Source organism: Oncorhynchus gorbuscha, linkage group LG07, assembly GCF_021184085.1.
Source record: "Oncorhynchus gorbuscha isolate QuinsamMale2020 ecotype Even-year linkage group LG07, OgorEven_v1.0, whole genome shotgun sequence".
Taxonomy (NCBI): domain Eukaryota; kingdom Metazoa; phylum Chordata; class Actinopteri; order Salmoniformes; family Salmonidae; genus Oncorhynchus; species Oncorhynchus gorbuscha.
The window spans coordinates 23,925,703-23,950,480 of record NC_060179.1 but is presented as its reverse complement, the minus strand read 5'-3'; the positions used below and the strand labels follow the sequence as shown (position 1 = coordinate 23,950,480).

General features: G+C 44.2%; 1 protein-coding gene across 1 annotated transcript in view; it reads right to left on the bottom strand.

Moving 5' to 3' along the window:
• The window catches only part of LOC124039675 (reversion-inducing cysteine-rich protein with Kazal motifs-like), a 58,329-nt gene extending 33,551 nt beyond the window's left edge, over nucleotides 1-24,778 (bottom strand). The window contains exons 1-5 of the mRNA XM_046355894.1: nucleotides 24,551-24,778; nucleotides 10,253-10,311; nucleotides 6,125-6,199; nucleotides 4,709-4,745; nucleotides 74-159 (exon numbers count right to left, since the gene is read on the bottom strand). Of these exons, the coding sequence (XP_046211850.1) occupies nucleotides 74-159; nucleotides 4,709-4,745; nucleotides 6,125-6,199; nucleotides 10,253-10,311; nucleotides 24,551-24,620 (327 nt within the window). The 5' untranslated portion in view covers nucleotides 24,621-24,778. The remainder of the gene's footprint in view (nucleotides 1-73; nucleotides 160-4,708; nucleotides 4,746-6,124; nucleotides 6,200-10,252; nucleotides 10,312-24,550) is intronic.

Sequence of the window (24,778 nt, the reverse complement as noted above, 5' to 3'; positions counted from 1 at the left end):
GGTCAGAGAATGAGGAATTAGGTGAGACAATATGGATGAGGCCATAACTGGCCAAACTAACTTCCTCTCTCACCTGCTTGCACTCTCTGCGGCACTCTGCCGAGATGGCCAGCTCACAACAGCCAAGGCCAACCCAACCATCGGACTTCCTGGACGCTCCTGTAGACAAACAAAAATGGCCACCATTACCCACAAATCTTGCTGGGTGTAGCAATATCACAATAAAAATATCGGTTCATTTTATCCTCTAGTGGGGGTTTGCAAAATATTCATACTTTTTAATGGGCAGCATATTAAAGCCAGACTCAGTATGACCCAAATAAAATATATATTTTTTCCAGTTTTAATATATCTTGAAATGAATAGATGAAAGCTTATTTGGCCATTTGTGTTACCTCAAAGTGATTCAAATTAAGTTTTTATGAATGATAAGTACGGAAGTTTTGTTTACAAATTGCTGGTCAGATTTCTCCAGGTAATTATGATGCATATAGAATATTCTATCTGTTCCTCTGATCCATCCACGACTACAGCAACATATCAACAATACATACAAATTGTCCTATCTACTGTATATCGCTCTCGTTATAAATGAGAGTTAAATGATACAAAATAAAAGTGTAATTTAGCTGACAAATGCGTGTCGTAAAGGTAATATTGTCTCCTGGCTGTTAGTCCGTCTGTGCGGCTGCCTGTCTGTGCAACAGCTGATGATGTGCAGGGTCGCAGATTTGAAAACACCGGCGGGTCTGTCATTACAACGTTTATTTAATGTTCCTAGCTTGAGCTTCTGAATGGAATGGTGTATTTGTGGGCAATTTTCATTCAGCAATGGATTGGGAATATTTTCTTAGTTTACCACTAGCTAGTTCAAATCAAATTTTGTCACATACACATGGTTAGCAGATGTTAATGCGAGTGTAGCGGAATGCTCGTGCTTCTAGCGCCGACAGTGCAGTAATATCTAACAAGTAATCGAACAATTCCTCAACAACTATCAAACACACAGAAATCTAAAGAGGTGAATGAGAATATGTACATGTAAGTATATGGATGAGCGATGCCCGAGCGGCATAGGCAAGGTGCAATAGATGGTATTAAATACAGTATTTACATGTGATATGAGTAATGTAAGATATGTAAACATTATTTAAGTGACATTGTTTAGAGTGCATTGTATAAAGTGACTAGTGATCCATTTATTAAAGTGGCCAATGATTGAGTATCAATGTAGGCAGCAGCCTCTCTGAGTTAGTGATTGCTGTTTAGCAGTCTGATGGCCTTGAGACAGAAGATGTTTTTCAGTCTCTCAGTCCCAGCTTTTATGCACCTGTACTGACCTCGCCTTCTGGATGGTAGCGGTGTGAACAGGCAGTGGCTCGGGTGGTTGATGTCCTTGATGATCTTTTTGGCCTTTCTGTGACATCGGGTGCTGTAGGTGTCATGGAGGCAGGTAGTTTGCCCCCCGTGATGAGTTGTGCAGACTGCAGCACCCTCTGGAGAGCCTTGCGGTTGAGGGCGTTGCAGTTGCCATACCAGGCTGTGATACAGTCTGACAGGATGCTCTCGATCTTGCATCTGTAAAAGTGTGTCAGGGTTTTGGGTGACAAAACAAATCTCTTCAGCCTCCTGAGGTTGAAGAGGTGCTGTTGCGCCTTCTTCACCACACTGTCTGTGTGAGTGGACCATTAAGTTTGTCTGTGATGTGTACACCGAGGAACTTGAATCTTTCCACCTTCTCCACTGCTGTCCCTTCGATGTAGATAGGGGGGTGCTTCCTCTGCTGTTTCCTCATGTCCCCAATCATCTCCTTTGTTTTGTTGACGTGGAGTGAGAGGATGTTTTCCTGACACTACACGCCGAGTGCCCTCACCTCCTCCCTGTAGGCTGTCTCATCGTTGTTGGTAATCAAGCCCACTACTGTTGTGTCGTCTGCAAACTTGATGATTGAGTCGGAAGCTTGCATGGCCACGGTGTCGTGGCGGAACAGGGAGTACAGGAGCCCTTGTGGGGCCCCAGTGTTGAGGGTCAGTGAAGTGGAGATGTTGTCTCCTACCTTCACCACCTGGGGACGGTCCTTCAGAAAGTCCAGGGCCCAATTGCACAGGGCGGGGTTGAGACCCAGATCCTCCAGCTTGATGATCAGCTTGGAGGGTACTATGGTGTTGAATGCTGAGCTGTAGTCAATGAACAGCATTCTGACAAAGGTATTCCTTTTGTCCAGATGGGATAGGGCAGTGTGATGGCGATTACATCATCTGTGGACCTGTTGCAAACTGAAGTGGGTCTAGGGTGGCTGGTAAGGTGGAGGTGATATGATCATTGACTAGTTTCTCAAAGCATTTCATGATGACAGAAATGAGTGCTACGGCCGGTAGTCATTTAATTCAGTTGGCTTTGCCTTCTTGGGTACAGGAACAATGGTAGCCATCTTGAAGCATGTGGTGACAACAGACTGGGATAGCGAGCGATTGAATATGTCTGTAAACACAACAGCCAGCTGGTCTGTGCATGCTTTGAGGACCTGGCTAGGGATGCCGTCTTGGGCCAGCAGCCTTGCGAGGGTTAATACGCTTAAATGCTTTACTCACGTCAGCCATGGAGGAGAGGGGGGCACAGTCCTTTTTAGCTGGCCGCGATGGTGGCCCTGATTTATCCTCAAAACGGGCAAAGATGGTATTTAGTTTGTCTGGAAGCGTGACATCGGTGTCCGTGACATAACTGGATTTATTTTTGTAGTCCGTGATTTCCTGGAGACTCTGCCACATTAGCCTCATGTCTGAGCTGTTGAATTGCAACTCCACCTAGCCTCTGTACTGGCATTTTGCTTGTTTGATTGCCTTGGAGGGAATAGCTACACTGTTTATATTCAGACATATTCCCAGACCTATATCCATGGTTAAATGCGGAGGATTGCGCTTTCAGTTTATCGTGAATGCCGCCATCCATCCACGATTTCTGGTTAGGGAAGGTTTTAATAGTCATAGTGGGTACAACATCTCATCTGCATGAGCTAGTTGGACCATATTTTCGACTCCTCAGCATGACCAGTATGCTGGACACCGTGGACAGTGCCAAAAAACTTTTAAAAAGCCAGCTCTGTCTACTGGTCAGTGAAGCTAATTAACAAGCTAGCTAATTTAGCTGGCTAGATAATAGATACTTCCACACACGCATTGCTTGTAATGTGCATAACCTACTGGTGAATGATTAGCCTACAGCCAAGTAAACGTTAATGCACTTACTCGCACACTTTTCTGGAGTTGCTAGCTGGTTGGTTGTTTTCCTCTTGGTCGATTTATTTTATAATAATCCTATAGTTTCTGAGGGTGTTTGCACTGCAAAAGCAAGAGATCAAGCAGATAACGGCGGTGCTATATAGCCTACCGTTGTGGTGCAGTATATCATTGTGTGTTAATTAGAATAACGTTATACTGCTATAACGTCCATAGCCGACTCATTTTAATAATACGGTAGAGTAACTTAAAGTGCCAGTTGTAGGCTACAAGCAAATGAGAACACCAGCTGTCTGATACTGATCAAAGGGCAGCTGGCCCAGCGGCTGCTTGAGAAATCTAAGGTAGTGCACGTTATGACGTCTTGCCTAGGTTTGTTTACAAACAAGTAAAACTGTCACCCCGACAGTTTGATATTTCATGAACACAAACTACGTAACTGAGACTTACTGAGTCTGACTTTAAACTGTGGACTTATATGGACTTTTAGTGTGGGCTCAATGGGTACACAGTGTTGGGCCAAGCAACACTGCGAGTGTGTATGCGTGTGTGTGTGTGTGTGTGTGTGTGTGTGTGTGTGTGTGTGTGTGTGTGTGTGTGTGTGTGTGTGTGTGTGTGTGTGTGTGTGTGTGTGTGTGTGTGTGTGTGTGTGTGTGTGTGTGTGTGCACATGGTGCGAGTGTGTGTGTGTGTGTGTGTGTGTGTGTGTGTGTGTGTGTGTGTGTGTGTGTGTGTGTGTGTGTGTGTGTGTGTGTGTGTGTGTGTGTGTGTGTGCACATGGTGCGAGTGTGTGTGTGTGTGTGTGTGTGTGTGTGTGTGTGTGTGTGTGTGTGTGTGTGTGTGTGTGTGTGTGTGTGTGTGTGTGTGTGTGTGTGTGTGTGTGTGTGTGTGTGTGTGTGTGTGTGTGTGTGTGTGTGTGTGTGTGTGTGTGTGTGTGTGTGTGTGTGTGTGTGTGTGTGTGTGTGTGTGTGTGTGTGTGTGTGTGTGTGTGTGTGTGTGTGTGTGTGTGTGTGTGTGTGTGTGTGTGTGTGTGTGTGTGTGTGTGTGCACATGGTGCGAGTGTGTGTGTGTGTGTGTGTGTGTGTGTGTGTGTGTGTGTGTGTGTGTGTGTGTGTGTGTGTGTGTGTGTGTGTGTGTGTGTGTGTGTGTGTGTGTGTGTGTGTGTGTGTGTGTGTGTGTGTGTGTGTGTGTGTGTGTGTGTGTGTGTGTGTGTGTGTGTGTGTGTGTGTGTGTGTGTGTGTGTGTGTGTGTGTGTGTGTGTGTGTGTGTGTGTGTGTGTGTGTGTGTGTGTGTGTGTGTGTGTGTGTGTGTGTGTGTGTGTGTGTGTGTGTGTGTGTGTGTGTGTGTGTGTGTGTGTGTGTGCATAAGGATCAACAATGTTTTTGCATCTGGTAGGCATTATGTTATGTTCTGACAGGTAGATTTGTCTGTAACAGCAATGTATCCCTTTGAAACGCTGCCTGCAGATCTTACCAGGTAGTGTGGAGTTGATGCAAATCCAAAGCTCATTCTGTGAAATACAGAAGAAAGGTCATAGCATTATAAACAGAGGACCAACGCCAGAACAAGCAAGAGAACAGGAGAAGAAAATGCCATGAAAATGCCCAGTTCATAACAGAACGACAGTTTGTCTTGACGTACGGTGGTTTCTCTTTAGTTGGGACAAATTCAAAATAGAATGTATGCACACATGACTGTAAGTCGCTTTGGATAAAAGCGTCTGCTAAATGGCATATATTATTATTATTATTATAAGGGGCCTTGTGTTGAACATAAGTGAGCATGAATGAACCACACGGAAGACCTCTGTCAGGGGTTTGTGAAAGTAAGGATGTCTGTGCATTTCTAGACATCCTGTCCCAACATTTTTTTCAGCCCTAGAAAAAATGACCTCAGAGAACTCCTGGCTCTGGTGAAACAACAGGCTATTGTATTTTATAGAGAGCATTTTATTTTGAATTAAAACCTATATGAATGCAGTGGGGGACAAACAACAGAGACACATAAACTCATAAGAGCTTTGTGGTGACATACTGTGTGGGATTAATAACACACAGTAATAAACACAAACATCCCAGGCTCCTCCGGATAGAGAGCACAACGCATGGAGAAGGAGCACTGCTCAGAGAGCACACTCTCTCTCTACAGCCCTAAACAAGATGATCAACTTTAAAAACTGGACATTGTCTGAGGTTCAACTCCGTACATCATTGTAAACACTCCCTCGTGTCAGTCAGCTGGCTCGCGAAGAGAGGAGCCGCTTGTCAGGAGGCATCACTATAATTTGCGAGGCCGACGGAGAGACATTATATATTTACATGAAGTATAAACATGATTTGTGATGAAGGGAAACCCAAGGAAGTTTCAGAACATGAAGGACGACATGGGGCGAATTTTAGTACATCTTCTATTACACCTCACAGAGCCAAGAATCCCTTAGAACACCTTTGAGGTGTTTTGCGGGGTCTGAGAGTGAAAGGAACCATGGAACTTCAGTGCTAACATGCCGGTGAAATCGTTTCCAAAATCCAAACATCTAATCCATTTTAGCAAATGAGTGCAAGACATGTGTGCAAATAAGATACAGTATTTACCTCTAGCTAATGACAGACTGGTTCCTAATTGGCTGTTTGGAGCAGATCAAAAACATTAGGGTTTGTAATTACGTTGGTGGGTGAGGAGTGTTAAGCCTGGTTTCAAGCTCCGCTTTTTGATACTTATCTTATACTTGTAGCCAAACCCCGTGCAATAGACTTGTGATTAATGCGTATAAAGCTTTACCACGGCCACCGATACATTTCCTCTGTCATAATGAAATATTTCATAGCCAACTTTATTACAGACGCATTTGACCCGAAGACTATTTGTAGACCAGAAATCGGCACTTACCATAGACTCAGGGCAGTAGCTTGGTAATCGCTGTAGTAGGTGCTTCAAACGAGATTCGCTTTTTATGGTGGCGAGCTGGAAACAGAAAACCAGCGTGTTATTATGAATTCAAAACATGTTTTCACCAAGAACAATATCCATACATTTGCAATATAGGTAGCTAAATAGTTGGGAAGAGATTTTCACTGATTTACAATTCCAAGGCACATGGTTTATGAACTGATACACAAAACAACGCTGGATTCATAACGTAGAGTTTTTCAATTGAAATTATACAACATTCTTGCAACCACTACAATGTTATAAATATGGGGGATAGCTCTGCAGATTTTGATACGAAGAGACAAAATCATTAGATGATTTGTTTTGGTACTGTCCATATGTAGCAGGTTCAGGAATGGATGAAGAATTGCAACATTTACCTGGAGCTAACCCTGCAGATAGCACTGCTGGGTGATTTAAAAATGTATTGTCAATCGTTCAATAATATAATAATACTCTTAAATATGTATCTTTAATTGACAATGTGTAGAATCTATAAGAAAAGAAAGGTTCAGATCTTCTGTGAAACACCACAGCACAGTTGAAAAATATATGGCAAACAGAAATCAGAACTGGATGGTCGTCAGAGATAGATGGGAGGAGTTGAAGCTGAAGGATGGGACTGAAAACAAACAAAAGATCATTCATGTAAAATATACCATGTCCGTAAAATGTATATAGTATGTATAAGCTGGAAGTAGAAGCCTAAGTGTTGTTGACCATTAGTTTACTACAATTAGAGGAGGGGTGGTATGGTTAGGGGAAAATAATAAATAAATATATATATATATATATTCACAAAAAGTATAAGGGGGATTGGAAATGATGCGGACAATTACATTTATGGAAATCACAATCTATCTGCAATATTAAATCTGATCTACCCCCCCCTCCCCCGACACCTCTAATCTATGTAAACAAGTTTTGTATAATGAAATTCTCATGTAACAACAGTATCGTAACAAGAACAGCCATTTGGTATGCTTACACTTACCACTCAATTAACAAGACTAACGTTTGCCTGAGAAAAGTAGAAATCGTCCCCAAATGACAGAAGAGTTCATCTTAACTCTATTCACACTCAGGCGTGGCTCTCTAGGTCGTGTGACCCTGCGACGTAAAACAAACATGGCAGGGCCAATGACAGCTGCCAACTGTGGCCTTATCAACGCAGGGTGAGGAGCTGTTGGTTGACTCCCACACGGTCTGGGAGAATCTTGCGCCTGCCAACACTCTCTGGCTTAGTGCACAGTCATGAAATGAACTTTGGAAGATTCATAGCCACTTAGTCAGAGCAAATCTAAAAGACTAAACACATGATGGGAATTGGGAGTTGATGTTGTTTTTGGTTGGTCTCCTTCACTCCTTCGTTGTTTAACTTCACAAAAAAAAGACCACAGTTGGATTCAGCGTGAGAAGTTATTGTGTAATATCTGAGTAATATGTTGTAGTAGTAGAGTATTTCTACACTAAAGCGGAGTTCAGCCCCCAACTGTTGAACGGCATTGTCCTTTTGACTCGTCTATGATACTGACATCTACACCACCGTGTGTCTGCTATTGTTTTATTCTAACCAGGGTGATAAAGTTGGCTTGTTCTGCTTTCTGTTCATGCATTCTCACTGTTTATCCTCATTACTCATTCTATCCAGAACATCAAGTCCACATGGAATGAATCACCTGAAACTAATAACACATTCTTTATTTGTGAGGTGAAATACATTGAGGTATACGCTGGGGACTGACGGACGGTAATCTTCTTACAGTTGGAACATTCCCAAGATCTGTACCTTCGAAAGCAGCTGTCGTGCGGTGAGTTCTTGGCCGTTAATAAAATAAATCTGCAGAACACTACAAAGACGTGGTTAATTTGGGCCATGGAAACGTACAACCTACACTCTTAGAAAAAAGGGTTCCAAACAGGTTATTCGTCTGTCCCCATAGGAGAAGCCTTTTTGGCTCAAGGTAGAACCCTTTTTGGATCCAGGTAGAACTCTTTTGGGCTCCATGTGGGACCCTCTGTGGACAGGGTTCTAAATGGAACCCAAAGGGGTTCTACCTGGAACCAAAAAAGGTTATTCAAGGGGTTCTCCTATGTAGACAGGCGAAGAACACTTTTAGGTTCTACATAGATAGCACCTTTTTTACACTGAACAAAAATATAAACGCAACATGTAAAGTATTGGTGCCATGTTTCATGAGCTGAAATAAAAGAACCCAGAAATGTTCCATATGCATGAAAAAACATATTTCGCTCAAATTTTGTGCACAAATTTGTTTACATCCCTGTTAGTGAGCATTTTTCCATTGCCAAAATAATACATCCACCTGACAGGTGTGGCATATCAAGAAGCTGATTAAACAGCATGATCATTACACAATGGCGCCTTGTGCAGGGGATAATAAAAGGCCACACTAAATTGTGCAGTTTTGTCACACAACACAATGCCACAGATGTCTCAAGTTTTGAGGAAGCGTACAATTGGCATGGTGACTGCAGGAATGTCCACGAGAGCTGTTGCCAGAAAATATAATGTTCATTTCTCTACCATAAGCCGCCTCCAACATCGTTTTAGATAATTTGGCAGTGTCCAACCGGCCTCACAACCGCAGACCAAGTGGCGTCGTGTAGGCGAGTGGTTTGCTGAGCACAGGAGGCTGCTGAGGGGAGAATGGCTCATAATAATGGCTGAAACGGCGTAAATGGAATGGCATCAAACACATGGAAAAATACATATCTGTATTCCCAGTCATTTGAAATCCATAGATTAGAGTCTAATGCATTTATTTCAATTGACTGATTTCCTTATATAAACTGTAACTCAGTAAAAACTTTCAAATCGTTGCATTTATATTTATATTATATTTTTGTTCAGTATATAAAACTTCTCTCTCTTTCTCAGTCCAACTTTTAAAGATAAATAAATGTGGGGTGCCAGACTGAACCATCCAAAGAGGAATGACCTTGTCCTTTCAGAGACTGAAGGCCTCCCCTCATCAAAGAGGTAGTCATCCTCTAAGAAGAAATGGAACACTGTTTACACGGAGCCCTGTGGCACACCCCTGAAAAAAAAACACTTTCTCTGCAGATACACAGCCGCTTGCAGGGACGCGAACAAGACGGACATTATATCTCTGCCCTCTCCCCCTTCTTTCTCTCTCTGTCTGTCACTCTCTTACTTTCTCTCCCCCCTCTATAATTTGAATCTCCCCCCTCAGTGGCAGGTGCAGTGCTGGGGACAGGGCGACCTTGCTGAGCGTGGTTCAACACTACAGCATCAATGAGTCTCTCTCTCTCTAAAGGGGAGGGGGAGAGTGGTGCTGGTGGTACGCCACCAGTAATAGCCTACTGAAATGGGCTAGGGGTCTGCCCTTTTCGGTTCCATAAAAAATAAAAAGCCTTTCAGATGTCTCTTTCATGTCTTAGTGAGACACAGAAGGCAAGGATCCATGAAATTGTGCACTGCTTTGGCAGATTCCTTCACTACAATAAATAAGAATAAGATGCAGAGATACAGATGTAGGATCTTAATTTGAGATAGTTTGCTACAGCAGGAAAATAATCCTGCAGCAACGGGAAATGTGAATTATTATGTGGATTATAATTCATGGACATTTTTGTAGGGATCGATACCTTTTTTGTTCGGGCAAATCAAATCTAACATTTCAAAGAGGGAATGCAAATGTGTAGTGTATTTGAGTTTTTCAACGTTTTCTAAAGTTTGCTGTGCAGGAACATTCTCGGAAACAATAGAGTGATCAAATTAAGATCTTACATCTGAAGAGCGCGAGACCGAGAGCAAGAGAGAGAGATAGAGAGCGAGAGAGGGCATAAGAGGAACAAAAGAAGATAGACCCCTCACCTGCTCCTAACTCAAATGGGAGACAGGCAGAATTGTTATTCTAGCGCTCATCGCTACACTTCAAAGGACAGAGAAAAAAATACATTTCAGTGCTCTTCATCAAATAGTCATTATTTATGAGCTTCAAATAATACGGAGACCATTGTGCTGGGGCTAAAGTTCTCTCACTCTTGTGCTCTACTTTAAACTGTGTGTGTGTGTGTTCAGTCTGTGGCCTCCCTTACCTGATCGCATGCTTCCCTACATGGTGTGAGTTCCGCAGCATGGTGGCAGCAGGACGAATCTGTGGAGGAGAAACAGACAGACACGGAGGAGTTAGTCTTTGCAGAGAAAGTCTTTGCTTTGATACAGTAGCACTCACTCACTCCCCAGTTTGTTTTGTCTTAAGCCCTGGCGAACCCGGAGAGACTCTCCAGGCGGGCGGCACCTTGAAATCCACCCATAAATATAACGGATTCACAGTGGCTTAAAAACACAGTTCTGCTTTGGGGCTGGAGCGATTGATTGATAAAGGGTATTACAGCTGAGCTTATGTGTTTGTCTCAATACACCTATTTCATCCTTTGTGCGCCTGGTCAACAATGTCTGCAGACTAAACAGATCTGGAGTAAGCTCTTATTATCTACCCTTTCAGAGCAACAAGTGTGTATTCTTGAGAAAGCGTTGGTCTCTGCTTAACCAAGACCTTCTGCCCCAATGTAACCAACGCAAACACATCAATGGCCTAACAATGAAGCATGATACAATGCATTTTACCGCATCATTTTTGTCAGGACATCTTAAGATGCTCAAGACTGGAAACATACACAATATTCAGTTCCATACAAAAAAAAAGTTTACATGATAGGTCAATGAACGTTTTCTTCTGGTAAATGGAATAAAACTGTCAGAAGAGACGTTTGTGGTCTTAAATGAAAGTGAATAACCTCAATTCCATGACCTGAGGACATATAGCAGACAGAACATCGGGCTTAATGGGACCCAGAGAAATAGAGAAGAGGGGATGGAGAGAGAAATAGAGGGGATGGAGAGAGAGAGAGAAGGTGGAGAGAGAGAGAAGAGCGGGTGGAGAGAGAGAAGACTGGATCGAGGAAGCTCACACACATGCTCAAGCCAGACTTCTAGCCTTCCGAATAATAATCACAACAAGGGGAAAAGGTCTCTTACAGAAACATATTATAATCTGTTTATGCTCCTTGAGGAAATGTCATAATTATCAGAATTCTCTCTCTCCAGCTTTTTGTCTTTCATCTCGGCCCAGACATGGTCTTCGTCTCCTCCTCTCTTCCTCCCCTTCCATTTATGTCTGATCCAGGCTCAATCCTTTCATCAACTTGATTCTGTTTTCTTTTCCTTACTCTTGCCTTCTTAATGTCGATCTCGTATCGGTGACACGCTAAAGGAGGAACAACAAACAGCAGCGGTGGGGATGAAAGTGTTTTAGGGTCTAAGTGCTGCATCGTTGACCGTCTGTGATGTATCCGAGTGGGTCTGGTCTGGGTAGGGTCCTGCTCTGGGTTCGGTCTGATGGAAACCAGAACCATCCTAGTTGTCTTTGTAATGAGACACAGATCTCTCTGGCTTGACCCCCAGTAGTAGCCTTTAAAGTACGTGTGTGTGTGTCTGTGTGTCTGGGTGTGTGTGTGTGTGAGAAAGAGAGAGTTTGTGTGTGTGTGTGTCTATGTGCATCAGTGTGACAACCCTTAGCATTCTCTCTGCGCACCGCTACAATTTCACCTGTCACATTGTTGTTGTTCTGAGGTGAGAGAGCCTTCCTGTCTGACAGCCCACGCTAAACAAAAGCTGTTGTCAGATTGCTACGATGGTTTCCATTGGCTTCTAATGACACCACATTCATGAGGAGGCTATAAAGGCCTGGGAGTAAACAGAGAGAAGCAGCGTGACTAACACACCAGAGAGGAAGACATGGGTCATACGAGGGGAGCTAACAGAATAGCGGCAAACAACACCAGTGACACCACAAACAAACCTTGCCCCGGCCTGAATCATGTTGGTTAACTATGTAGCAGGAACTGACTCACCTTTTCTCTTAACAGAAAAGACATGTCAACATGTAATGTGACCTATATATAGAGCTGCAGAGCGTGAGTGAGTGCAGTAAAGTGGATTGGCGATGCAGTTGTCTTGGACAGAGATGGTCTGTCATTAGAGGTAGGCAGGGACTTGGAAAGGGTCTCGGTCCTCTCTCCAGCCACTCACAACCACAAGGCCCCTTTTAGTGAGTCAGAGAGCTAGGCGTCTCCGGGTGCTGACTCACTCTCTCTTTCTCTGACTCTTTATCTCCCTCTCTCTCAACCTCTCTCCATCTCTCTCTCCTTTTCTTGAAACCCAGTAACATGTGCTAGCACTTTGAGCTAGCCCTGCTACTGTGTCCCTGTTTTCAGAGGAATAGTAATAATCCCACCCACAAGCCACATGAAAGGAATTCCCCTCTTCAAGACCCCCCCCCCCCCCCCCCCACAACCTCTCTCTCTCAGTACACACTCCCACCCCAACCCTTTTAATGCCCCCCTCCCACGCTAACTCAACCCACCAGCCGCCCCACAGACCAGCCCCTCTGGACTCCTCATGCCCTGCTCCCCAAACTACTTCACACAGCAAAGTTGTTTGCAAGCGAAGGGAAGGAACACGTTGGCCCGGCTCTCATCTCTTGCGTGAGTTACGTGAAGAGGCAGCATTTGATGTTCCGATATTTGAAGTGAGGGAGTCAGAGACAGCGACAGAGCGAGAGACAGAGAGAAAAATTGAACTCTGGCAGAAATTAAGGCCAAAAACTTAAAAGGGTCGGCACTTGACAGCCTCGGCAAAACTGATCAAACGGGAATGAGAACCAGACAGAGGGAGGGAGGGAGTAGGGACAGTTTACAATATGGGGCCGTGGAACCCCGTGGCCCCGTGGCTTCCACCCAGAGGGAGGCGCCACAACAGCCTCTGGATTCCATTCATGCCATCACCGATGCAGTGTCGTAGTGAGATAGAGCAGGCCTCGGCATCCTGGCTCTGTGTGTCTGTGACTCTCTGTCTTCCCCAGTCCAGTAGAGGAGAGGCGAGACAGTGGAGGAGTACAGTATCACCACGGTAGTGACTGTTCTGTTACTCTCTTTGCCTCAACTGACACATAGCCAGAGACATGCCACTCCACCATAGACAACAGGACATGGGGGTGGGGGTGTCATTAATACACTCTTACCCGAATACGAGTTGAAAATTGCAGATTTGGGCACTGATAAGCGCCTAAATTGGAACGCAGAGGCTGTACAGTGACATCCTATACATGACGCAAGAGCTCACTCACTTCTTCACAGCTCTGTGTGGATTTTAACTGACAGACATTCTAAACTTGAGAACCACGTGTGACAAGAAGTTGCCCCCATTACTCTCGCTAATTAGGCCACTTTTGCTAATGTTTTGTTGTCCGAGTAAGGGAAATGTTGTAAATTAAGATTGTATTTTGAAAATTGTATTTTGATAGATGAGACGTTGAGGATTATAATAAATACTGCTTTAATGTCATACAAGCAAGCCAAACACCCATATCATAAAGCTCACGTCATATACAGTGTCAACATTTAGGATCACTATGTTTGATGTACAGTTACAATATGACATGGCGTCATACCCTGGGTTGTTCTGAACAGAATGAGCCTATGTTTGTTTATTGTGAAGAGAATTCACTGCGGAACCCGCACCTGAATGCACTCATGACTCCTTTCTATGCTCACCAAAATGACCATCTGTTTCTCTGACTGGCCCTGTGAAAGCCTATTACTGTAACATTGTATTTTATAACTTAGCTAGTCATGTTGGTAATAGGACAACCTTTCAAATAAGTGCATTGAAATGACTTGAGAACTGAGCACACTTTGGAGAGGTGTGTGACCACTTTGAGACTCCAGTTAGTCCTCTCACTCAAACCCTTGTCATTTTATTTGCCTTATGTTGAACCTACCCCACATTTTCCAGGAATACTGTTATCTTGTTACTGAATGTATCCAGTGTATTTTGAGATTTTGTTCTCAACAAATTCAGCGAAAAGTAAAGTGAATGTAAAATGCACATAAAATCAACAGTGTAAGATTTGGTTTCAGTCTTGTGTCAGGTGAACTGTTATGTCCTCAACTTTGGTCTAATCATTTCCCCATAATCTCCAAACTGTTCCCTTTCAATTGCTACCATGCTTTTGCATTTAATATATATTCTGTAAGAAACATTTCAATGTAGCCCTACACATATAGGCCAATTGCTAGAAGAGTAAAGCGTTAACATGGCAAACCTTTCTGGGCAGGGGAGAGTGGAGAAGAAAGAAGGGAGGAGATACCAGCTAGCTATGTAGGTGGAGAGAGGAGGGAGGAGATACCAGCTAGCTATGTAGGAGAAGAAAGAAGGGAGGAGATACCAGCTAGCTATGTAGGTGGAGAGAGGAGGGAGGAGATACCAGCTAGCTATGTAGGAGGAGAGAGGAGGGAGGAGATTCCAGCTAGCTATGTAGTAGGAGAGAGGAGGGAGGAGATACCAGCTAGCTATGTAGGAGAGAGGAGGGAGGAATTCCAGCTAGCTATGTAGGAGGAGAGAGGAGGGAGGAGATTCCAGCTAGCTATGTAGGAAGAGAGAGGAGGGAGGAATTCCAGCTAGCTATGTAGGAGGAGAGAGGAGGGAGGAGATTCCAGCTAGCTGTGTAGGAGGAGAGAGGAGGGAGGAGATTCCAGCTAGCTATGTAGGAGGAGAGAGGAGGGAGGAGATTCCAGCTAGCTATGTAGGAGGAGAGAGGAGGGAGGAGATTCCAGCTAGCTATGTAGGAGGAGAGAGGAGGGAGGAGATACCAGCTAGCTATGTAGGAGGAGAGAGGAGGGAGGAGATTCCAGCTAGCTATGTAGGAGGAGAGGAGGGAGGAGATTCCAGCTAGCTATGTAGGAGGAGAGAGGAGGGAGGAGATTCCAGCTAGCTATGTAGTAGGAGAGAGGAGGGAGGAGATACCAGCTAGCTATGTAGGAGGAGAGAGGAGGGAGGAATTCCAGCTAGCTATGTAGGAGGAGAGAGGAGGGAGGAGATTCCAGCTAGCTATGTAGGAGGAGAGAGGAGGGAGGAGATTCCAGCTAGCCATGTAGGAGGAGAGAGGAGGGAGGAGATTCCAGCTAGCTATGTAGGAGGAGAGAGGAGGGAGGAGATACCAGCTAGCTATGTAGGATGAGAGAGGAGGGAGGAGATTCCAGCTAGCTATGTAGGAGGAGAGAGGAGAGAGGAGATTCCAGCTAGCTATGTAGGAGGAGAGAGGAGGGAGGAGATTCCAGCTAGCTATGTAGGAGGAGAGAGGAGGGAGGAGATTCCAACTAGCTATGTAGGAGGAGAGAGGAGAGAGGAGATTCCAGCTAGCTATGTAGGAGGAGAGAGGAGGGAGGAGATACCAGCTAGCTATGTAGGAGGAGAGAGGAGATTCCAGCTACCTATGTAGGAGGAGAGAGGAGAGAGGAGATTCCAGCTAGCTATGTAGGAGGAGAGAGGAGGGAGGAGATTCCAGCTAGCTATGTAGGAGAGAGGAGGGAGGCAGGTTGGGCTGGACAGGGCTGGGCGTGTGTGGAACACGTCAGCCTCAGTCATCCTTCATTAAAGTGAGTTAGCGTTAGTCGCCAACCGCTAGCAAGCCTAGGAGCACTCACCAGGGGGAGGGAGCCGAGCTTCAGCCGACCCAACCCAAGTAGCCCTGTAGCAGCCTGCATTGTGGTGACCGCAAGTCCGCGCTCCCCTCTCTTAACGAGCTGCCATTTTAATGACACAATTGGCGCGGCCAGTGGACCATTCGGCCTCCAGCCCTCCTCCTCACCCGTCTGTGTCCGCACGGCTGTTCGCCTGCCCCTCTTTGTGCTCCTCGCCCCGGAGAGAGGCCAAACAAATTACCCGTTGCCAAGGGCAGACAGTTGATAAAAGCCATGGCAACAGCACTAGTTGTGCACTTTTCGTGAATTGTTGCGTTTTATCTTTTTTTTTGTTGACATTGTTATCTTTATGTTTCTATTGGGATGAATGGGCCAGCAGTGGACGGTGGCATGGTGCGATGAGGTTGTACAATATATGGAGGTCGGAGGAGGAGGAGGAATGAATTGGCCAGTGAGGCACGTCGAGCCCCGCTGCGAGCCCTTTAATAGACAATGACAGGCTCTGGCTGTGCGGAGTGGGGAGAGCTCATCAGCAATACACAGAGCTGGGAGTCAGAGGCCCCAGGAGCTGCTAATGAGCATAGTAGGCCTAGAGACAGACTGACAGAGAGACAGACAGACACCACGAGGACACACAGAATATAATGTACAGTAACAGGACAGGACAAGACAGGACCGAACAGGACAGTAGAGCAGAGCATAGTTGAGTAGAGCATGTTTTCCCAACACTTTCCAGTGCCTGTATTGGTGTCAGAGTGTTTCCTCAGCCAGAACAGCCTGTTGGGTAAGTATGTAGTCAGCTCTGAGAGAATGGACTGCACTGTATGGGGGAGAGGAGAGCACAGTGTGAGGGAAGTCACAACACACACAGCTATCTTCAACTCCAGGAGATAACGGATGAGTCGGAATGGGGCCTGGTGTGGTGGGTAATCCATCCATACTGTCAGGGGGACAGAGAGAACACACATGGTCCCTCACCGAGGGGTTACACAAACACAATGGAGGTGGTGACTACTGAAAGGGCTTTTAAGGGTTGGTCATCTGGGGTGGATGGGTGACAGACACATCACTCTATGTTGTGGCTGGTTTAGGGGGGCTAGGTGGTCGTGTTTGCTGTGAAGGCCTGAAGACTGAGTGAACCCTTCCACCGGCACTCAAGAGAAAACATACTTTCTGGCCAGGCAGGCAGTGTGTGTGTGTGTGTGTGTGTGTGTGTGTGTGTGTGTGTGTGTGTGTGTGTGTGTGTGTGTGTGTGTGTGTGTGTGTGTGTGTGTGTGTGTGTGTGTGTGTGTGTGTGTGTGTGTGAGTGTGTGAGTGTGTGAGTGAGTGAGTGAGTGAGTGAGTGAGTGAGTGAGTGAGTGAGTGAGTGAGTGAGTGAGTGAGTGAGTGAGTGAAAGAGAAATACAGTGAGAGAAGTGTGTGCAGTCTCTCCTACAACCCCATCTGTCAGTGTGTGCACACACATTCATGAGGGGGACACACTGCCCACCTCAAAAGCACCCTCTTCTTCTCCTAGTGTGATGCCCCTTACTTCTCCTCACGACTCGAGAGCGGGAATCAATCACGTCAGACGCGCCGCTTTCATTGGCGGGACGGAGACATCTGCCAAGACGTACCCATCCCATTTCCTGCCCTGCTACGCATATACAAAGGGACATGTACCGTATGACTGGCCTGAAAGATCACAGGACTTAGCACTCACAGCAGATGCAGTCTGACTTCCCAACTATACAATGCACAGACTGGCGGCTAATAACAAAGGCATGGAAGGAAGGGAAGAGAAGAGAGGACGGAGGAGAGGGTAAGGAGGGAAAAAACGCCACTACAATAGCTCAGAGCTGGGGAAAAAACGCCACTACAGTAGCTCAGTATCAGCTCTGAGAAAGCTACAAACCGCTGAGTCATTTTTAACAATATTGCACCATATTTGTCTGAAATGTAAAATATGTCAACTAAAACGCTGACAGACACGCAATGTGGGACGGCCATCTTTAAGCCATTATGACTGGCTACAGCTACATTAACTAACCTCGCCCAGGCTGTAGCTAGAGTTCAGCAAACTGTCTTCCATAACTCCATGACAATAACAATCTAATTGAAATTCTTGTCTTAAGGTGTCAACATCTGAAACAGTGTTTGCCAAACTCTGCTACATGTCTGTGGCTCGGGTGCTCACCCAAGCCTCTGTAGTAACTGCGTGGGTGAGTTCAGTAGCTATCTGGCCCTGTGTGGTTGGAGTAAATCCCTCTGTCCACACCACAGATCGGTTTGATCCTGCAGTCTTGGCACCAGCAGCAGACAGAGACAGGCCAGTGTTGTGTTGTGTCTGTCTTTACCTAGTGGGCTGGCCGAGGCCTTGGTTGGTTCAGCTGCTTCATTCAGCTGTTTTCTCTGCTTAGCTTACTGGATATCTGGGCCCGTATTCACAAAGTGTTTCTGAGTAGGAGTGCTGATCTAGGTCAGTTTTGCCTTTTAGATACCAATGAATGAGGCATCGGTGACCTGATCCTAGATCAGCACTCCTACTCTGAGACACTGCGAATACAGTCTCTGAGATTTGACAAAGCAGCTTCAGGCTTTAACAGTTATACATTTGACAGTTTAGTCATTTAGATGACACTCGGACACCTACGGGAGCAATTAGGGTTAAGTGCCTTGCTCAATGGCACATCGGCAGATTTTTCACGTAGTCGGCTCGGGGATTCAAACCAGCGACCTTTCAGTTACTGTCACAATGCTCTTAACCGCTAGGCTACCTGCCGTTAGTGTGTGTTGATGCGGGCCGGCATGGGACGGCTGTATTTTCTGCTCACTGCCGTCCTACGGTCCGACGAAAGCCGCTTCCCGTATTTTTCCACAAAACACAAGGCAATCTTCAAAGGAGAGAGTAGGGATAAAATGGAGGGGTATTTATGCTATAACAAACAAAGCTGAAAATAGCAGCAGCGCTAGCCCTGGCTGAAGCGTATAGCCACTGATGAAGTGTGGAATATCAATGTGCCCCCCCCACCCCCCCCCAAAAAAAAGCGGTTCCTGCCAGTCCGCTTCCTGTGCGGATGCTCTTGTGGAGGTTGCTTTGTCTTTCGCTCTGTGTCCTTTCTCTCCAAACAACTTAAACAATATCAAACCTCTCGATTTCAGAGACGAAAATGTCAATAATATAGCAGACTAAAATGAACTTTCTAATCTCATATTCTCTCCTATTGTGTTTCAGAACTCAGCCTAGGATGTCCTCTTCTCACCATCGGGGCTATAAACACACACAAACACAATGGTGAATAGTCATGGATTCTTGTCTGATGTTTGGGCTGCTCCCGCATTCCTCTCTGGCAGCCTGAACCCTCTAGGGGAGAGTTTAATGCCTCTGGGTCAAAGGTGACTTCCTGTGCATTAATACATTGCGATCTGACATAAGCAGGGAGGCATTAAGGGATCAGTGTGTTGTGAAGAAATGTGGGAGAGACTAGAGACACAGACGTTTCCTCGCACCAAAACTCTTTCTGTGTCCTGATTCACTAAAAAGATGTGTAGGCCTTTGTACTACAGATGCAGTCAAATATAATGGCACCCATGTACAAGTCACTATTTATTCAAAAATACGTTGAAATTGAAAAAACCTTTGGTGTTAACACGTGTATTTGTTTTATTTGATGCACAGGACCCAAAAAATTATAATCTAAACTGAAATTTACATTTTTCACTTCAAAGTCAAAACATGGCCTGGACTAAATTATTCAAAATTCTAATGAATTAAGTTGGAGGCAAGTGATTCTCTGCAAGTGTAATTTATCCTACTTGTTGTAAGTTGCAGGTACCACCAGGGTAAAAAAAGCCATTAACCTGTTTTGAGGAAGAAGAAAAACACACGTTCTGCTCCATTGCACTCCATTGTAAAGTGCAAGGCAGCCAATATATTGGACCACATCTGTATATGAAATTTTAGGAAGGTGTTCCTAATGTTTGATATGCTCCGTATATGTCTGCACTATATGAAAATATGTCTGCACTATATGAAAACATATGTCTGCACTATATGAAATATATGTCTGTACTATTTGAAAATATATGTCGGCACTATATGAAAATATATGTCTGCACTATATGAAAATATATGTATGCACTATACGAAATATATGTATGCCCTACATGAAAATATGTGTCTGCACTATATGAAAATACTGTATATGTACGCACTACATGAAAATATATGTCTGCACTACATGAAAATATATGTCTGCACATATGAAAATATAATGTATGGATTTCACATGACTGGGTTGCAGATATGCATCTCTTGGCCTCGCAATGGGCCTCAGGATCTCGCCACAGTATCTATGTGCACACGAATTGCCATCGGTAAAATGCAATTGTGTTCGTTGTCTGTAGCTTATGCCTGCTAATACCATAACCCCACCGTCACCATGGGGCACTCTGTTCACAACGTTGACATCAGCAAACCGCTTGCCCACACAACGCCATACACGTGGTCTGCGGTTGTGAGGCCGGTTGGACGTACTGCCAAATACTCTAAAACGACATTGGAGGCGGCTTATGGAGGAGAAATTAACATTCAATTCTCTTGCAACAGCTCTGGTGGACATTCTTGCAGTTAGCATGCCGATTGCGCGCTCCCTCAAAACTTGAGATGTCTGTGGCATTGTGTTGTGTGACAAAATGTCTAATTTTGGAGTGGCCATTTATTGTCCCCAACACAAGGTGTACCAGTGTAATGGTCATGCTGTTTGATCAGATTATTGGTTTGTCACACCTGTCAGGTGGATGGATTATCTTGGCAAAGGAGAAATGCTCACGAACAGGGATGTAAATGAATTTTTGCACAAAATGTGTGATAAATAAGGTTTTTGTGCGTAAGGAAAATGTCTTGGATCTTTCATTTCAGCCCATGAAACATGGGACCAACACTTTACATGTTGTGTTTATATTTCTGTTCAGTGTATGAGTGCATAATAGACTATATGACCAGGAGAAGCAAATTCCTGAGTAATTATTCAAATCAACAAGTGAATGAATAGAGAATATTAATATTGTCATCATAACCCCTCATCCATGGAGACCAAACTCTCTTTAATCAATGGTTGATAGATAACTTGTATTTATTCAACTGACTTGTGCTCAAATGAGTTTATTTGATTCCCTCATTGAAGTGTCTTTACCAGAGTAACTAGACAGGAAAATCGACCGACAACTATCAAATAAAAACATGAAAGTGTGTTTTTAACACATGCTGGGCTGGCAAATTATTTGACAAAAATCTGTGTCCCTCCATCACGCAAGATCCATAAGAAACCAGCTACAGAAGAGAATGTACTCGGGGTGTGAAAACATCAAAGGCCATAAATTGTGTCTTGCATCTATAAAAGTCTGCTCCATTGAAGAATCTTCAAAAAAATTCTTCACACAATATTCTAAAGAGATAAATGATGATGGATGAAGTGCTAGATATCTAAAACAAAGTTCTTGTCATCGCTAATATCTTCCTCCAGCTGTTTTAAATGACATCTGTGAGGATTGAGGGACTCATAAAACAACCAGAGGGAATAGAGAGACCGGGTGATGGGTAGCCTCGGAGCTAAAATTGGATGCGGGATTGATCGACACCAGGGTCCAGTTTGAATTCATCAACCCCAGTACACTCCCATTTAGGAAACTCATAGCAACACACAAGCAATGAAGCAAAAATCAATTACACTGCTGCTGCCACATTACAATCTTCAAAAAGTAAACAATAGGCCTTTTCAGTATTTACCTCCAAACATGGCCATAGGATGGTGGTCCCTTAATGTTTAACCATGATTGATGACCAACTTTTTTGGGTCATCCACCCAGATTCTGGATTTCAACAAACACAATCAATGTGTTGCGCCACAAGGCCCACCACAACCCAAAAGAATTCAGCCAAGATCCAAAAGTAAGTGCTCCTGACCTATCGTTTGGGAACAACTTCTTGTAAAAAAAATGTGCATGCCTGACTCCACATTATCTACATATAGCACATAATCATACATAGTGTGTCTAAAGTTTGGACTATTTTACCCTCACATGGGAGGTGCTACACCTATGTGTCTGTGGTTGTGGTTACGTAAAGATAGCCAGTGTGACCAGCAGGTCCATGTGCGCTCCAGGTGTGCAGCTCACGCAGGGCACTGCACATTCCTCCAACCCCTGGAGGAGCACCTGAACACCATCAGTCTGTGTGGAGCAACAGATGTTGAGGCCCTGATTGTACTCCAGCCTCCAGATGGAGGGAGTTCGTCCCGCCCCTCTTTTCATATTCAATTAGGAAAATCAAAAGGGACACAGAGCCGGCCTGTCCCTCCACTGACTACACACACACTGGGGAACATACATCTGAGGTGGAAGGATGGGGGGATAAGAGTGTGTGTGTGTGTGTGTGTGTGTGTGTGTGTGTGTGTGTGTGTGTGTGTGTGTGTGTGTGTGTGTGTGTGTGTGTGTGTGTGTGTGTGTGTGTGTGTGTGTGTGTGTGTGTGTGTGTGTGTGTGTGTGTGTGTGTGTGTTCCCCAGTCACATTCAGGTATAACTTGACAATCTTGACATTTATGGTGGCCCTTAATGTAACAACTTCAATGTTGTGTCAACATAAGTACATATGCTTTACAGAGCCTAATCTAATAACATGAAAACTGTTCAGTTATGTCTCAGATCTGAAACATAATATACATTGATATTAATGTAAACCAATGTTCTTTCAAACATGCTCTTTACTCTCCTAAATGAATAATTAGTCAGATCAAAATAAATACCATTATTTAATTTATTTCAATAATAACCACGTGCCAAGTTAATAGCTTTGGTAGGCTACACAATCACAGTTTTAAAACATTGCATAAAAATGATGATACCTATTATACTATTGCCTATTATTTGAATTTGCTTAGATCAAAACAATAACTACATTTGTTGTCTGTAAAAGCATGGCACAACATGATGCAAAAAAACGATGCATGCTTGAAATGACACACATTTCAGATGATGCAAAGACTGCCGTCCATTCTATTCTGACTCATGTTCCTAAACCAGCCTTACTTTGAGGAGATGTTCAATTGGTTGCAGATGCATCCCCTTAAAACAGGGATGACTAGCCTGAATAGCCCATACATGAAAATAAACTAAAAAGGAAAGGGGGAGGTAGTTTTAGCTAAGTGGGGAGAAAAACATTTAGGGAATTTTTCACACGAAATAACCGAGGGAGTGGGACAATGAGAAAACCTTTATCTTGCGGCAGTGGTCACGATTGGGGCCAAATTCGTTTCCCAGATGTTCCCAAGGCGCGAGGACTACGCTATCAAATTGTAGAACTTTTCACAAAACGGCCCATGTGTAGGTTCATTTATTCTCTTCAGTTCATAATGCCAGCTGGCTAATGTGGGTCCTAACTGCAGTTCTAAACGATGTCTCGTCTTTCATGTTCAATGCACAGTGTGACAGATTAGAGCGATATTTACGCGAACTAATCCACATCCTGAGCGCATGTGGACACACAGCACTTTTCACAACATCAAAGTCCTCATATGGCAGATGCGAATTTAGAGCTGCTGCTGCCACCCTAACCCCATCCGTAAAGATTGAGGAATCCCGCACCAATGAATGATGTGGCCAAATGACTATTGATAAGAAAGGTACGCCTACAATGTTGCCTTCAGACATTGTTGTTATATTGAAACCGGGGTGCGCCAACTGGTTAACAAATTGTAAGTGCGACAAATGCAACAAACAATCACTTTTGCCAAATTCATTAGCATGAGAAAGTAAAGTCAAGGGCAGTTGTCTAACCCTAATAAAAGTCTCGCCTACATAACCTAAACACTATTTGCTAATTGACCGGTGTGAAGGATTAGCAGTTTATCGTTATCAAAGGACTCGGTATTGGTACCATGTGTATATAGGCAATTTATGGTTAGTCATTGTGGAGCCTATGCAGTTTTATTCCTCGTGTAATTATATTTCTATGTTTTTTTTTCTCTATGCATTGTTGGACAGCGCCAGTAAGCAGCCTAAGCATTTCACTGATAGTCTACACCTGTTGTTTACGAAGCACGTGACATACACAATTTGATTTGATTTAGGCTACACTTTCATTCACCTGGTGTCAAATGTTCAGCCATGTTATTACCTAATAAGTAAAACGTTTAGATTTTACATCACACAATATCTAGCTAGTGCCCTTAATAGGATCTACTATAGCCTAATCAACAGGCTATTCTAAGGCACCGAAGAGAAACAAATATAACACCTATTAAATGATGTAATGTCACCAGTATATAATAGTCTACACAACAAGCTATGGCTGGCAGCAGTTCCATCACCGGTAAAGGGACCCTCCCCATTTGCGTGATACAATGTGTCAGAAATGAGAGGTAGAAACCAGCGTGACACAATGTGAAGGAAAATTACGGATATCATGTTCACAACGGAAACCTATATGGGGGGGTCATTACTGTATTCCCTCCGAAACACTAGAAAAATGTCACCTAAACGTCCCAATACAAAGTACCGTTAGAAAACACAAAGTGTGGTCCGTTCTGTTCATAAAACAGTCTAGCCTAAAACGGTTGCTGGCTACTCACAGGTCTCATACTGCAGGATGCGTACTGTAGAAGTGAATCAACAAGTTAAAACTCGGCGCAGTGAAAACTTGGGTCGCCTACAAGGATTTGCTCTCACTTGAGCGAACTTTATCATTGTATACCTTGCATGTTTTGAATCAAGTACAGACCCCAAGAGCACAAAAAATGAACTTAGAGAGACACAGGCATATCAATTACTGTTTGTAATGTTTAGCGAAATAAGAAAAGCGAAGCGGAGACTTACCCTGAGTAAGAACCAAATCGTAGAAGTTGAAGGCGAGAAGAAAAGTCACTATCTCAAAACACACATACATCTTATTGAAATCCTAAAGTGCATTGTGGACGAAAAGACAAATAAAACACTGCCGCTTTGACAAGCTCCATGAGACCCTCTGTGTCGGCTACATTAGCGTATGCGGCTCTCTCTCGTGATCCGCTCATATACAGGCCGAATAGTGGAGGAGATGGAGAA